The sequence below is a fragment of the Carassius auratus genome, unplaced genomic scaffold, assembly GCF_003368295.1.
Source record: "Carassius auratus strain Wakin unplaced genomic scaffold, ASM336829v1 scaf_tig00214910, whole genome shotgun sequence".
Lineage (NCBI taxonomy): Eukaryota > Metazoa > Chordata > Actinopteri > Cypriniformes > Cyprinidae > Carassius > Carassius auratus.
In genome coordinates, this window is record NW_020527854.1 from 12,564 (window position 1) to 25,473 (window position 12,910).

The following is a 12,910-nucleotide window of genomic DNA, read 5'->3' on the forward strand; positions in this document are numbered from 1 at the left end:
AGTGAGCCTACGTTCTGACGTACAAACCCAGAAGTGCTGCACTGTTAGACTACTTGAACTCACTCAGAGAAACAAAGAGGACAATGTATAGTTGAATAGACGTTATTTTGTTAGTTTTTTTGCGCACAAAAAGTATTCTCATCGCTTGATAAACTTTAGGTTGAGGCACTGTAGTCACTTTGACTATTTTAATTTAACAATGTTTTTAACTTTCTGGGCCGGCAAGTTACAATTACAATAGAAACCTATGGAGGAGTGAGACAGCTCTCAGATTTCATCAAAAATATCTTAATTTGTGCTCCGAAGATGAACGAAAGTATTACAGGTTTGGAACAACATGAGGGTGAGTAATTACTGACAGAATTTTCATTTTTTATTACACATTCACACGATGTCTCACATACACTGCATCAATATCAACCTAAAAGGGTTAGTTCACCCAAAATTTAAAATTCTGTCATTAATTACTGAACCTTGTGTTGTTGCACATCTGAAAGACCTACGTTCATCTTCGAAACATATTAAAATATTTTTAATGAAACCCATGAGGTTTCAGTCCCTCCATACTAGAGATCCAATTCAATTACCACTTTCAAGGTCCAAGAAGGTATGAAAGACATCACTAAAGTAATCCATGTGACTCCAGTGGTTTAACCTCAATTTCATGAAGCTACACAAGTAATCTGTTTGTGCAAAAAAAAAAAAAAAAAGTACAACTTATAAAAAAAATATTATCTCCAATGCACGGTTACTCAATTACGTCTGCTCTCACATGAATACAAAACTCACACGTTGTGGTGCTATATGAGATACTGTCTTGAGCGGGCGTTGCAGATAAACAATTACACTGGTAAATTATGTTTTTTTTGCACAAACATAGCACTCGTTTTGCTTCAGAAAATTGAGGTTAAACCACTGGAGTACAGTAGTACAGAGTACTGCAACAAAGTCTTTCCTATCATCCTTGAAAGTGTAGTTGTGTTGGATGTCAATGGAGGGACATAAAGTTACAGAATATCATTAAAAAAAATCTATTGTGTCTTAAAGATGGAATGACACAAGGGTGAGTCAATGAATTACAGAATTTTCATTTTTGAGTGAATTAACCCTTTAGATTGATACAGTGTGTGTGAATGACCGAGATTGTGAATGTGTTAGAGTGTGTATAGAGGGTGAGAGGGTGTCTTTTGGACATTTTCTCCTTGGAACACTTACCAAACACATCTTAAAGAAAGCAGGAGTCATCTCCAAACCAAAGGGGTAGTCCTTTAAGCACCAAAGTTCAGTTTCAGTTGGCTCTGATAGCTTGTGTGAAAAAAATAAAATTTTATTAAATCCAACCACTTGATAATAATACATTATTATAGCCTTTAAACATTTAATCAGAGATCAACTATGAAGTCTATATTGCAGTTTATAAAGAATCAATCTACTATCTTCTAAGATATATCTAGGATAAATTATTGGGACTTCTAACTAACCTTTGTTGCTTCAGAAGGTTCATCAAAAGCTGACCAGCAACTCCCGTTCTGGCTCTGAAAATGTCCAAGAGCCATGTACTATGTTGGTCAAGGGTCTCGTAAAATTCCCTTTTCAAGATCTTACCAGCAATCCTATTAAACTCCACGTAGACCTGAAAAAATTAAGAAGGGGAAAGTAACAACATGCATGCATGGTGTGCTTTATTATTTTTTAAGATAACAGGTTAATTCCAATCAAAGGTACAAAAATGTGTTAATTAAAAAAAGGTTAATTATTTATTTACTTACATTTAAAAGGATTTTTCATTCATGAATAAAAATTTGCTGTCAATTTACTCACTCTAGCCATCCAAGATGTGGGCGACTTTATTTAGCAGAACATTAAGGGAGATTTTTAGCTGAAACTGTTGTCTTTGGCTATTCATATAATGAAAGTCAACTGTAACCATCCCTTTGATTGTCAAAAAAACGTGTACAAGCAAAACAAAATCAATAATTGTGATTCCTGATGATATATTTGTGTCTTATGAAATGAAACGATAAGTCTATGCAAGCAACATTATTTATAACATTATTTCCTTTACCTTGTACAAACAGCCCTGAGTGTATTTTCTACAGTCTGGAGTGCGAGTGTAAAGATATATCAAACTTTGGGAATATGTGAAAACTCAATCTTCCCAATTTGAGATCACTCATGTGAATAATCTTACTTTTTTATACAGGTTGCAGCATCAAGGATAGTAGCAAGTACCATTTTGCACATCCTGCTAGTTGTAAATAAATCACACATCAGGGCGCTTGCGCTCCAGGCTGTCAGGAGGAGATGGGTCTGTTGTGTTGTTATTCAAAATGATACTTGCTGCTATCCTTAATGTTGCTACCCGTTTAAAAAACGCAAAAAACATTCACATGTGTGATCTCAAATCGGGAAGATTGACAGATTCCCAAAGTTTGATGTACATCTTTACGCTTGTGTTCCAGACTGTAGTAAACAAATTCAGCTTTGTTTGCAGAGGCTGTGAATTAAAGGTAATATATGAGGTTTAGTTTCTTGCATAGACCTATCATTTCATATAATTTCATTCCACATAACTATTCATTAATTAATAATATCTCTGTAAATGTGTCGCAGGCAGGAAAAGGTCTGCGGTTTTTAGTAACATACCGGCCAAAGAAATTCTTATAACGATTAACGTTAGGCCTAAGTCAGTATTCACGCGGCAGCCCAATTTTACACCAAATAAAAGAAACGTCCTTTCACAAATTACAAAGAGCCATTTCAGTGTCTGGAAATAGATTTTTCTCGAAGTTCGAGCTGCAATATCACGCTTAGGTCTATTGTAAACAACAGTGCTAAGTTAGTCTGTAAAACATTGGCTATGTTTGGAAGTTAGGGGATTTTAACTTAAACGCATTTATACCTTAAGTCCAGTTGTATAAAAAATAAAATAAAACATAGCAGACAATAAAGCAAAATTTACCAGCGTAACGTTACTCCTGTGGCCTCGACTCTTCTTCCCCCTCCTCGTCTGCTTCATAACCACCTGCCTGCTAATGTTACTCTCCCTACAGGAGGAAAACGGGAAATTCAGATGTTCTTACAGAAAGTTGGTAACACGAACGTGTTTATAACTCGAAAAATACTCAAAGGCAACTAAGCAAAATTTAAATATATATTTTTCCATTATTCTACCTACCAGCGTACTCTGGGTCTTTCACGACGACTCTCTTCCCGCCTGCTTTAACGCCTGTCTGGCTGCTTTTGCAGCTGGCCCGCTGCCAGAGTAAAACGGAAAAGTATTTTCAACATGCCAATATGACAATAAAACGTATAAGGAAATAAAAAAACAACGTGTGTATATTTATGCGTTGTGTTTAAACCTTTACTTACCTATTTAACTTTAAACTGTATTATTTATTTCTTCTTTCAGGTGTTCCTGCAAATGATTGTGAACCGCAGTCAGTGCTGCGTCTTCAGCAAATTCGACAAACAATTCCCGCCTTGTGTTATATTGGCCAATCGGCGCTGTTGTCAAGGCAGAATTTCAAGCGCGACCAATCATTTTTAAACAGAGACGTAGCGAATAATTTAAATAAATGGAAATTCTGAGTTAATAACACTTAAAATCTTAATTCAAAAGATTTTTACTGCCAATGAGTAATTTAAACACACCTGTTTAAGTTTTGATGGCAAAACTTGGTGTTATAAGTAATGTGAAGTTATGTTAACTTGATTTCTTTATTAATTACAACATTAGGGTTTACAGTGTGGAATTATTATTTAATTAATTTATGAATAGTGTATTGTCCTTGAACTATGCCAAAGCGTCTGAATTAAGGAGGCAATTACTGCCTCAGTCACCTCTTCATCTCTTTTTAAGACTTCACTGAAATTATTAACTGCGAAAATATATATATTTGACTTGGCAGCCACTGGAGCATAGAGGATTTTGCACCTATCTCAACTTAAAGCTGCACTCAGGGAGTTTTTGCTTTACCTTTCCATTAAGCTAGTGCATATTTGTCCCGATAGAAGTGGATTTTGACTTTATTCTGACATCTGGATGCAGGACATTTATGAAGGTATTTTCAGTGCAAAACAACTGAGCGTGTGACAGTGGAATTTTTAGTTGTAGAGAATAGCCACACATGTGTTCCAGTATATTTGAAGTCACCGACAAAAGCTACAAACTTGTAGATGTTCTTCTCTCTCCCACAAACACAACACAACGGTTAAATCTTCTTGAATCCTTCACTGCAGGTGCACAAATCCTATTCTACGAATCACAAATCAAGACACTCGCACACTCACATATTTTGCTACTATTGCCACAGTGAATATGGTGCAAAACACACTCACACACCTGCATCAAATATGTGAAGTCACTGACAAATTTTGTACATCCACAAATCAGTATGTGAATTCTTGCAATGAGATTTGCACACTTGTAGATTATTTTCTTATATTTTTTTTCTTGGATGCTTTTTCTTCCACAAACACAAGGGCATGCTTTTGCAAGTCTAAACCGCTTTTTTTATTTCACACCCCGTATCTGTGTAAAATATGGTGCAAAAGTGATTTGTGCATCCGTACATTCTTCAAAGATCAGAGAATTTTGGCCAATCAGAAGAGCTACACTGTATCCGGTTTTTGTTCATCATTTTTTATGTTCAACTTTTTGGATCTTATCATCTGCAACATGGGGGGTGTACATCAGCTGGTACATTATTCAGCCAGAGCATTAAATGATTCTCTGATGTTATTTTATTCGTTGGGTCATATTAACAGACAGCAATATAGGAATTGTATATTGATGTCACTTAATACACAGATCTAATATAAATGATTTATTTCCAAGTTTTTTACCTTCACTAACTTAATTCACTGTGTTTTTGTAACTTATGCATGTTTTTAACATAAACTCGTGTGTGAAAAGGAACTTAAGTACTTGCATGTCATGTGTAGCCACTTTCTATATGTGCTACGGATGTTTGCGCGCAGAAAACTGTCTATCAGAAGTTTAAAATAATAGGTCTTTAAAACACATGACATGATAGACATGTCATGCAGCAGATCTTTTTCCTATTAAGCGCCCAAACTGGAACAATCTACCTAACATTGTTCAGTAGGCAGATACACTCTGTCAGTTTAAATCTTGACTAAAGACGCATCTCTTTTACTTGGCTATAACACACTATACACATCTCTATAATTCAAATTTGTTAAAGGACTTTTAGGCTGAATTAATTAGGTCAACTGGAACCAGGAACTTTTCATAACACACAATGTACTTGTTACATTGTTAGAAGATGACATCTATGCTAATATTAGTCTGTTTCTTTCTTATTCTGAGGTCACCGTAGCCACCAGATCCAGTCTGTATCCAGATAAGATGGTGGATCAGCACCTAGAGATGACCTTGACAGCCCTGAATGTCAGCAGAGACCAGGACAACTTGATGAGTCCCAGAAACAGATCCTAGTGAAGACCTTGTCTCCTAGACGGCCATCGGTACAAGATGACGGGAACCAGATGAGTCCTCTGCACAATCTGAATTTGTGTTAAACTGCTGGTTTTGTCTGGCCAGAGAAGAACGGCACATTATTTCGACACAATATTTCCCTGTTTATACTGCAATCCTGCTTTAACACAATCTGCAATGTTAAAAAGCGCTATAATGGTCACATGACTTGACTTTGCTCTACTGTTTGACCTACAAGAATGCATTATGAGGAATGGAGCTTTAATGATTTGTAATGGATTATCAAGTAATTATGCACCTTGCTTGTAGCTGCGTTCATAGTATATAGTGTTATTAATCTCAAAGTGCATACAGCACAAAGACTGGTGGTTGGGGCAAATTCTGTAAACACTTTTTTTTTCAGGTTCATTCTGAGAATCACGAAGTTAGTTTTAACTTTAAAGCAGTTAAACTTTAACCCTGATCAAACATACCTCTACCAGATATCTTAATTAGGGTTACTAGAAGGCTACAAGTAGATGATTTTTGTCAGGGTTGAAGCTGAACTCATTTGATATTTAAACTCTGAAAAATGTACAGTATAATGGTGAGTGATTTCAGAAAAAGAAAGAAAATACAACTTTAATGGTTGTAGCTGTCCGCTCAGGAAGATGCTTGCGCAGCTTGTTTTTTTTTCTTTTCTTCTGCTGATAGGCACCCAAACTAAATCTTATTGATTGGCCAAAATGCTCCGATCTTTGAAGAAGTTGCCTCTACAGATGCACAAATCACTTTTGCTCCATATTTTACAGCGTTTGAGACTCATAGCAGCAGATTCACACCGTTGTCGTTTTGCACTTGTGCTAGAAAAGGCATCAAAGACAAATAAATAATTAAATAAACATTCTACAAGTGTGCAAATCTCATCGCAGGAATTCACATACTGATTTGTGGATGTACAAAATGTGTCTGTGACTACACATTTTTGATGCAGGTGTGTGAATGTGAATGTTGTTTTAATATCAATATATTAAACATTCTTTGATTTAATCTTAATATATTTTTATGTTGTTGGTAGTCTATGTTGGTATATGAATGACGTTTTGCTGTGGCTGTGACCAATGTACTTGATTCATTGTGAAAAGAAAGGATGAAGGCAAAAATAAAGTAAATGTATTAATATCATCATCATTATTATTAATACTATAGCAGTAATTTGCTCAATTGCATGACACAACTGATCATGTGATGTCAACATGGCAGCGGCCAAGAGGGGGCGACCCGCTTCACGTACGCTCTATTGGAAAAGTGACTGGCTAGAGTCGTAAACTATTTTTAATTTTCCCCCCAAAATGCTGTTCATTTAATTATGTGTAAAACTTTTAATCAAGCGAAAATTACTGATAGCCATTTCTACTACCCTATTCAATGAAGTGAAGATTCGAAAACATTTAATAATGTTTCGTAAGTGGCACTTGAAGCTTAATTCCTCCTAATTTGATCTTCTAGCAAACCTGGCGTGGTCACAACTGTCCTCCCTCGGAGCTTGGTGATGCTGAGAAGATCACCAGTGGCACAGCACCTCCTCCCTCAACGGCGCGCACAGCACCTCCTCGCCTTCAACACTTGGAGTAGACGGAATGGTTGCACTACTTGCATTTTAACCGAGGCTTTATCCGCGTGCGCGTAAAACCATTAATGACAAGAACAATTGGACAAGAATAGAGCGATGCCATCTTGTGACGAAACCTCAATCCAGTTGCGAAAGGAGCAGGATGAATTTAGTGCTTTCCAGATTCTTGGCATACCTTCACGTCGGGCTCCAGGTCGCGCTCCAGATGTTTATTTACCCTTGTCATCTGCATCCCCAGCCCTGTCACATCCTGGCACGCATTGGGCACACAGTGCGCTTGGGTGCGCTCCTGCCGACCCGCCAGCAGTCCAGGATACAGGGCGCCCTCAACCGCGCCCTGGTCCACCTCCGGCAAAGTGGGAACAACTTCTTACCGTACAACCTGAGCTTGGAAGTATTGTCCCGAGAACCGCTCAACGGAGATCCGGAGTCCATGTTCAGGTGCGTGTGTCAGGATATCGTTGTTCAGGGAGTCTCGGCTGTGCTCGCGTTCCCTCAGAGCCACGAGGAGCTCGTACAAGTGGAGTTCATGTCCTCGTTTTTGGAAATACCTTTCATCAGCATCATTGAACAGGGCGAACCTCTTAAGACACAGGTGAGCAGCAAACTCGTTTTCTTTACTTTTATCCAAAGCGCTCTTTAGATTTTATTGTTGTTCCGACGTTGTTCTTGTTTTCGATATCGATGTACATTTATCTTATACTAGTTGTTTTTGTTATTTGATACATCGTTTATACTCTCCTCAACTGTAATTTTTTTTTTTGTTATTGAGGCATAATCAACATCATAAATTAGCGCATGACAACCGGAAAATGTTTAGTTTCAGCGGTGTTTTTTTCCCCCCACTGTGTGTCAAACTTTATACCAAATTAGTCTTAAACATATAAAGCGGTCAGAAATCTACTACTTAATCTTAAATCTTAAACTTTGGTGTTTTTACCAATTTAAAACATGGACTAGTTTTGTGCATTCAGTTGTATAAAATGTTAACAAAATGAATTATTAGGGGTTCTTCCAAAATCACCTCCCACACTTATTTCCTTTTCAACATTCTAAATTTAAAATGTTAAACATAAACAGCAAACAGAATTGGAAACAAATAAAGAAAAATGCATAAAACAAAGGTTAACGCAGAAAAACTCTAAAACATATAAAAGCATGTAGGCCTGTACTTTCTCATTTTGTACACTGTTTGTGGACAGCATTTTAAGACGCAAAGACAACATGCTGGTAGACACCAGATGATGCCAGTTGTGTTATTTTTTAAATTATAAGATAGATTATTTGATCCTGTAAACCTTTTATATTGCACTGTTCTATCTGGAACATATACAGAGGCTCGAGTCTGTAAGAATTAGAGAAGTTGCATGTATTTAAGGTTTTTTTGTCCCGGGGCTGGACACAGAGGTCCTGATGTATTCCAGTGGAACAATCCTAACTCTGTTTAGTGCTCAGGGTTGAGACGTGCTGGCTCTCGTTAGTATTCTAAGCAGCAAACAGAACGGATGCCAGTCGCACCAGTTGTTTCTGTCTCCAGCAGTGCAGCCAGTTGCAGCGGTTTCTCCTGGCAGGGAAACCTCAAAAGATTTTCCTCCCATCAAACTCTGCCAGCATATGGACACAAAGGAACAAAGGCACCCCTGATTTTGCATAAAGATCCGTGAACAGTGGGTCAGCAGAGAGACTCATCTTTTAAGATGCTCCTTCATAACATTCGTGATTTATCCTGCATCTTATAAAGTGTCAGTCAAAAGGCTTTTGTGTCTTGTACATTTATGGCCTGGTTGCTTGTAAAAGCAGCTTCGTATATAGTGTTATTCTTAGCCAGGGCGAAAACATAACCAAGGCCATTTATGTGATTAATGAAAATTATTAGCAAAATGTTTGTGATCGCTTCATTTCGACACAGCCCTCAGGAAGTGTGAAATCATTAGCGCCCATCTTTTTCCTGAATGAGCAAGGCTTGGCTCATGCCATCACTGTGGAGTCGTTAACTTTCCAAATTACTTCAACAAATTAAAATATATTTATTCGAAGATATGAATTTAACTGAGTAGTACAGGGAGAAGGATGTTCATATATTTTAGGACGCAACCCCAGGATATTATGCTGTCTGAATGCATTTCAAAAGCAATATTCCATATCTTTGGTGAATAACGTCTCCCTTTGGTTCTGAAATAGCCATCCACTAGTGTCTTTTACACAGCACTCCTCTGAATTTGCAATCTGAGTGATTGCCATGAAATCTTTTTTCATTTCCCTGACTATATTTGCCAATCAGAGCCAATCAAACGCTGGGTAGATTACCATATTCTTAGTGTGTCTAAATAATTTTGTTTGCTGACCAAATATGCCGGGCTTTTTCATCGTTTCATTTTTCAGAAAATTCTTCTGCTCATCCACGCTTGAATGCTCATTAACTTGTCTTCCTTCTGTAGCAAATATTCCCAACCACAAAAGGAAGATTAGCACATGCAAAACTCATTTTGTCCATTTGAATGAAATCACTTTCTAATCCAATGGCCTTTCTCAATTATGCCCCTTTGTTAGCTCACCAGTGGACAACTACTGGAAGGTTATTAAGCTTAATGAATCCTTAATTCAAGAGGGCTGTTGAGACTATCCAAATGTTGATTTTTCAGTTAAACTCCAGTTCATACCGGAGTGAACCGAGAATGACCTTATTCATGTACACCTAAATTAAGACATTCATTTGTGAAAAGCTACTGTTATCTTGTAGATGCCCCCTCATTATGTTATAGCATGACCTTTTGCCTTTGCAGTCTTGCAGTAATTGTGAAAAAGAGTAACCTTTGGAAAATTGAAAGCACAGACCAGTGGTTTCTTTACGGTGTACATTTTGAATCTCTAAACCAGGGCCGAGAACCAAGTCATCAGATGACTATTCATATATTCAGACAGCATGATAATGATTTTGTACAACACTTTCAATAAAAAAAAAAAAAAATCTAATGTTGAATAACTTTTGTTTCAGACACAATATTGTCAGTTTCTTTGTGTATTTCACTCTGATAATGAAAATAGTTTCAAACAAAGCCACAGTAGAATCTACCGTTGTGTGCCTTTGAGCAACATATAATGTATAAAGTGCTTTATACAATACAGATTGTTTTTAGAGCAGTTTAATATCAATAAACAGGATCATAAAATTTATCAATTATAAAAACAATTAAAAAAATTTAATTATAAAAAGTTTCAGATGTAAAGCAGCTCTGCAACCAAATGAATCAGTGTTGTGAACAAATTTCTTGACTGAAAGATTTGAAAAATAATAAAAACAGTGACAGCATCTGAAACTGAATACCTGCCTAATACATAGTAGGTAAAAAAAAATGCGTGAACAAAGTATTATGTCTAAATTCACAGTATTCAAAAACACTGGGAAAACAAAAATCAGGATGACATACTTTTTCACAGTGATATTATGACATATGGCCAGTCACTTGTTTCATTTCTGAATAAATCAGTCAGCTAAGCGAAAAATTCAGTGACTTATCCCTAAAAAGACATTTTGAATGAAGTGGCTGAATGAATGATTCACTGAAAAACTCATAAAGACAGTAACTTGTTGCCATCTGCTGTTATATCCATATAACCTGCAGCAAGAGTCACTTGAAAAAAATCCCTTCCAGTTACACACAGTCTGTCTGGAACATTTAAGTAATACAAACTATGAAAAGTCCCAGCACTGTTCAATGTACTGTATATCTACACTCAAATTCAAATTCAAAGATTTATACTGTATGACATGGCCCACTTTGTAGATTGTAAAGGGCCGTTCAAATTGAATGAAATTGAATGTTTAAGGTAAATGAGCACAACACCTTCTTGTCTGTTATTTACATGTGTAGTGTAGCGAGCAAAATGCATAGCTCAAGTAAGCTATACAACATTACCCATTTCTGTGCATTGCACAAAATAAATATTTCTAAAAGCACCTGGTGAGCAAGCACTTATTAGTCATAGAGGTGGTCTACACTCCTCCTGTTGATACAATGCCATGCACACATGCACGCAAGTCACCACCTATTCCCAACCGGAACAATGCTGATCATCGGAGCATTGCTGCTGTGATTGTCTGCAGCCTGGATTGCTCCATTATGGAGGCCGAGGGTGTAAATAAAGTGTGAAATACCTGGAGGAGATGGTCTGTAATCTTCCACATGTGCAGGGTTGAGATAAGCACAGATGGGCCGCTGAGGTCTGTGACAGTAAGGATGCGGGAAGAGCGTGGTGTATCAGCCAGGTGAGGAAGAATGCTGCGAGCTGGGCTCTCAGGGCCGAGATGGCTCAGTGTTGCCAGGCACTTAGCCTTAAAGTACCCCAGCACATTCATATGATTTAATACACAGCCGCGTATGTGGTTTAATACGTCTGGATTTGGGTTAATGCCCATACACTGTAAGCCGAGGATGCTCTGACCCATCAAAACTAATTGAGCAAGTAAGCTGAGGGATGTGCTCCAAGTTGGTGTATGTGTTGTAAAAAAAAAAAAACTAGTTTTTCTCAATTTTGATGCAGTTGCAAGAATATGCGAGTTTAATTGAATCTAAAAGTCTGTTTTCAATAAGTGGCATGCATGTGCCCTGAGGTACTTATGACTCTTTCACGACCTTATACCTTATTTCCGCTCTAAAATGTGTGTCTTTGAAAATTCAACCCTCTTTCTGCCCAAGGTGAACTTTGAAGTGGTGCCTGATCTCTCAATATAAGATGATTGAGTTTTCACTTTGCCTCTGAATACAGTGCCTCGCTGAACGAATCTCTCTGGCATTCAGATCTCATGACAGAAATGATTCATTGTCTTAATTTTGGCTGTTGGCAGCATTATGGTGGGCACAGCACTGACCAGGCTGCACTGGTGCCAGTGATGCCTCTCCAGAGTGGCTAATTCTTGTTTTGTTATGGAATGAATATTTGATGCTGTTTTCATTGTGCTAATCATAGCATACTTCACATCTCACAGCGAAACAATGAACAGTCTGTTGATCTTTTTATCGGTTAGATCATCTAACTGACATTTTAAATCAATTTTCCTTTGAAGAAACTACTCGGCTTGGGTCTGGTTGAGTTCTATATCTCAATCAGCAATCTTATAGACTCTTTGATGGCTTTGATGATGGAGAAAACACACAGAAAGATAAACAGCAGCAGCTGTTCGATTTGGCATGGGAACCTGTGAACGGCATCTATTCAGAATGAGGGAGAGATTTGCATAAGCGGGTATTACAGTTTAGCACTATGGGTACTTTTGATGCAAAGTTCCCTTCTGTGTGTCAAAGTCTCTCTGTAAGTCATTTTCCATCTCTTTTCCCTCTTCTTTTTATTTTCCATTAGTTTTGTCTTATCTCTTTCACCCAACTCTCTCGTGAGTATGTTTCAATTATCTTCCCTTTTTTTGAAGGGATAGGGAAAAAGGAGACTTGGGCTGGATAACAAGACAGAAGATGTGACAACCATTCCCATCATGCATCACACAAGCGCAGCTCTGCTATCATGCTTATTAATAACCGCACATGCACTCCCGCCCATCCGCACAAAAAATGCCTCTGACTCAGTTAAGCTGTAAGTGAGGGATTTCACTTTCTGTGGGAGAGATCCAGCCTTATTTAACTTGCATCGGTTAATAAAATACGCTCCTGCACTTAGAGGAATATTCAGTGTGTAGAACAAGTTAAGTTTAGCTGACAGCATCTGTGGCATGGTGACTACCACACACACAAAAAAATATTTAGACTGGTTTTCTTGCTTCTTAAAAAAAAAAAAAAAGTATGGTTAGTTATGTATATCTATGCTGTTAACTCTTAACCTAA

The 12,910-nt window shown here is 37.5% G+C and overlaps 1 protein-coding gene across 1 annotated transcript in view; it reads left to right on the forward strand.

The window, feature by feature from the left end:
- Nucleotides 1-6,713: 6,713 nt before the first annotated feature.
- Nucleotides 6,714-12,910, forward strand: part of LOC113093174 (glutamate receptor ionotropic, NMDA 3B-like) — a 43,871-nt gene continuing 37,674 nt past the window's right edge. Inside the window, exon 1 of the mRNA XM_026259033.1 lies at nucleotides 6,714-7,671. Within this exon, the coding sequence (XP_026114818.1) occupies nucleotides 7,219-7,671 (453 nt within the window). The 5' untranslated portion in view covers nucleotides 6,714-7,218. The remainder of the gene's footprint in view (nucleotides 7,672-12,910) is intronic.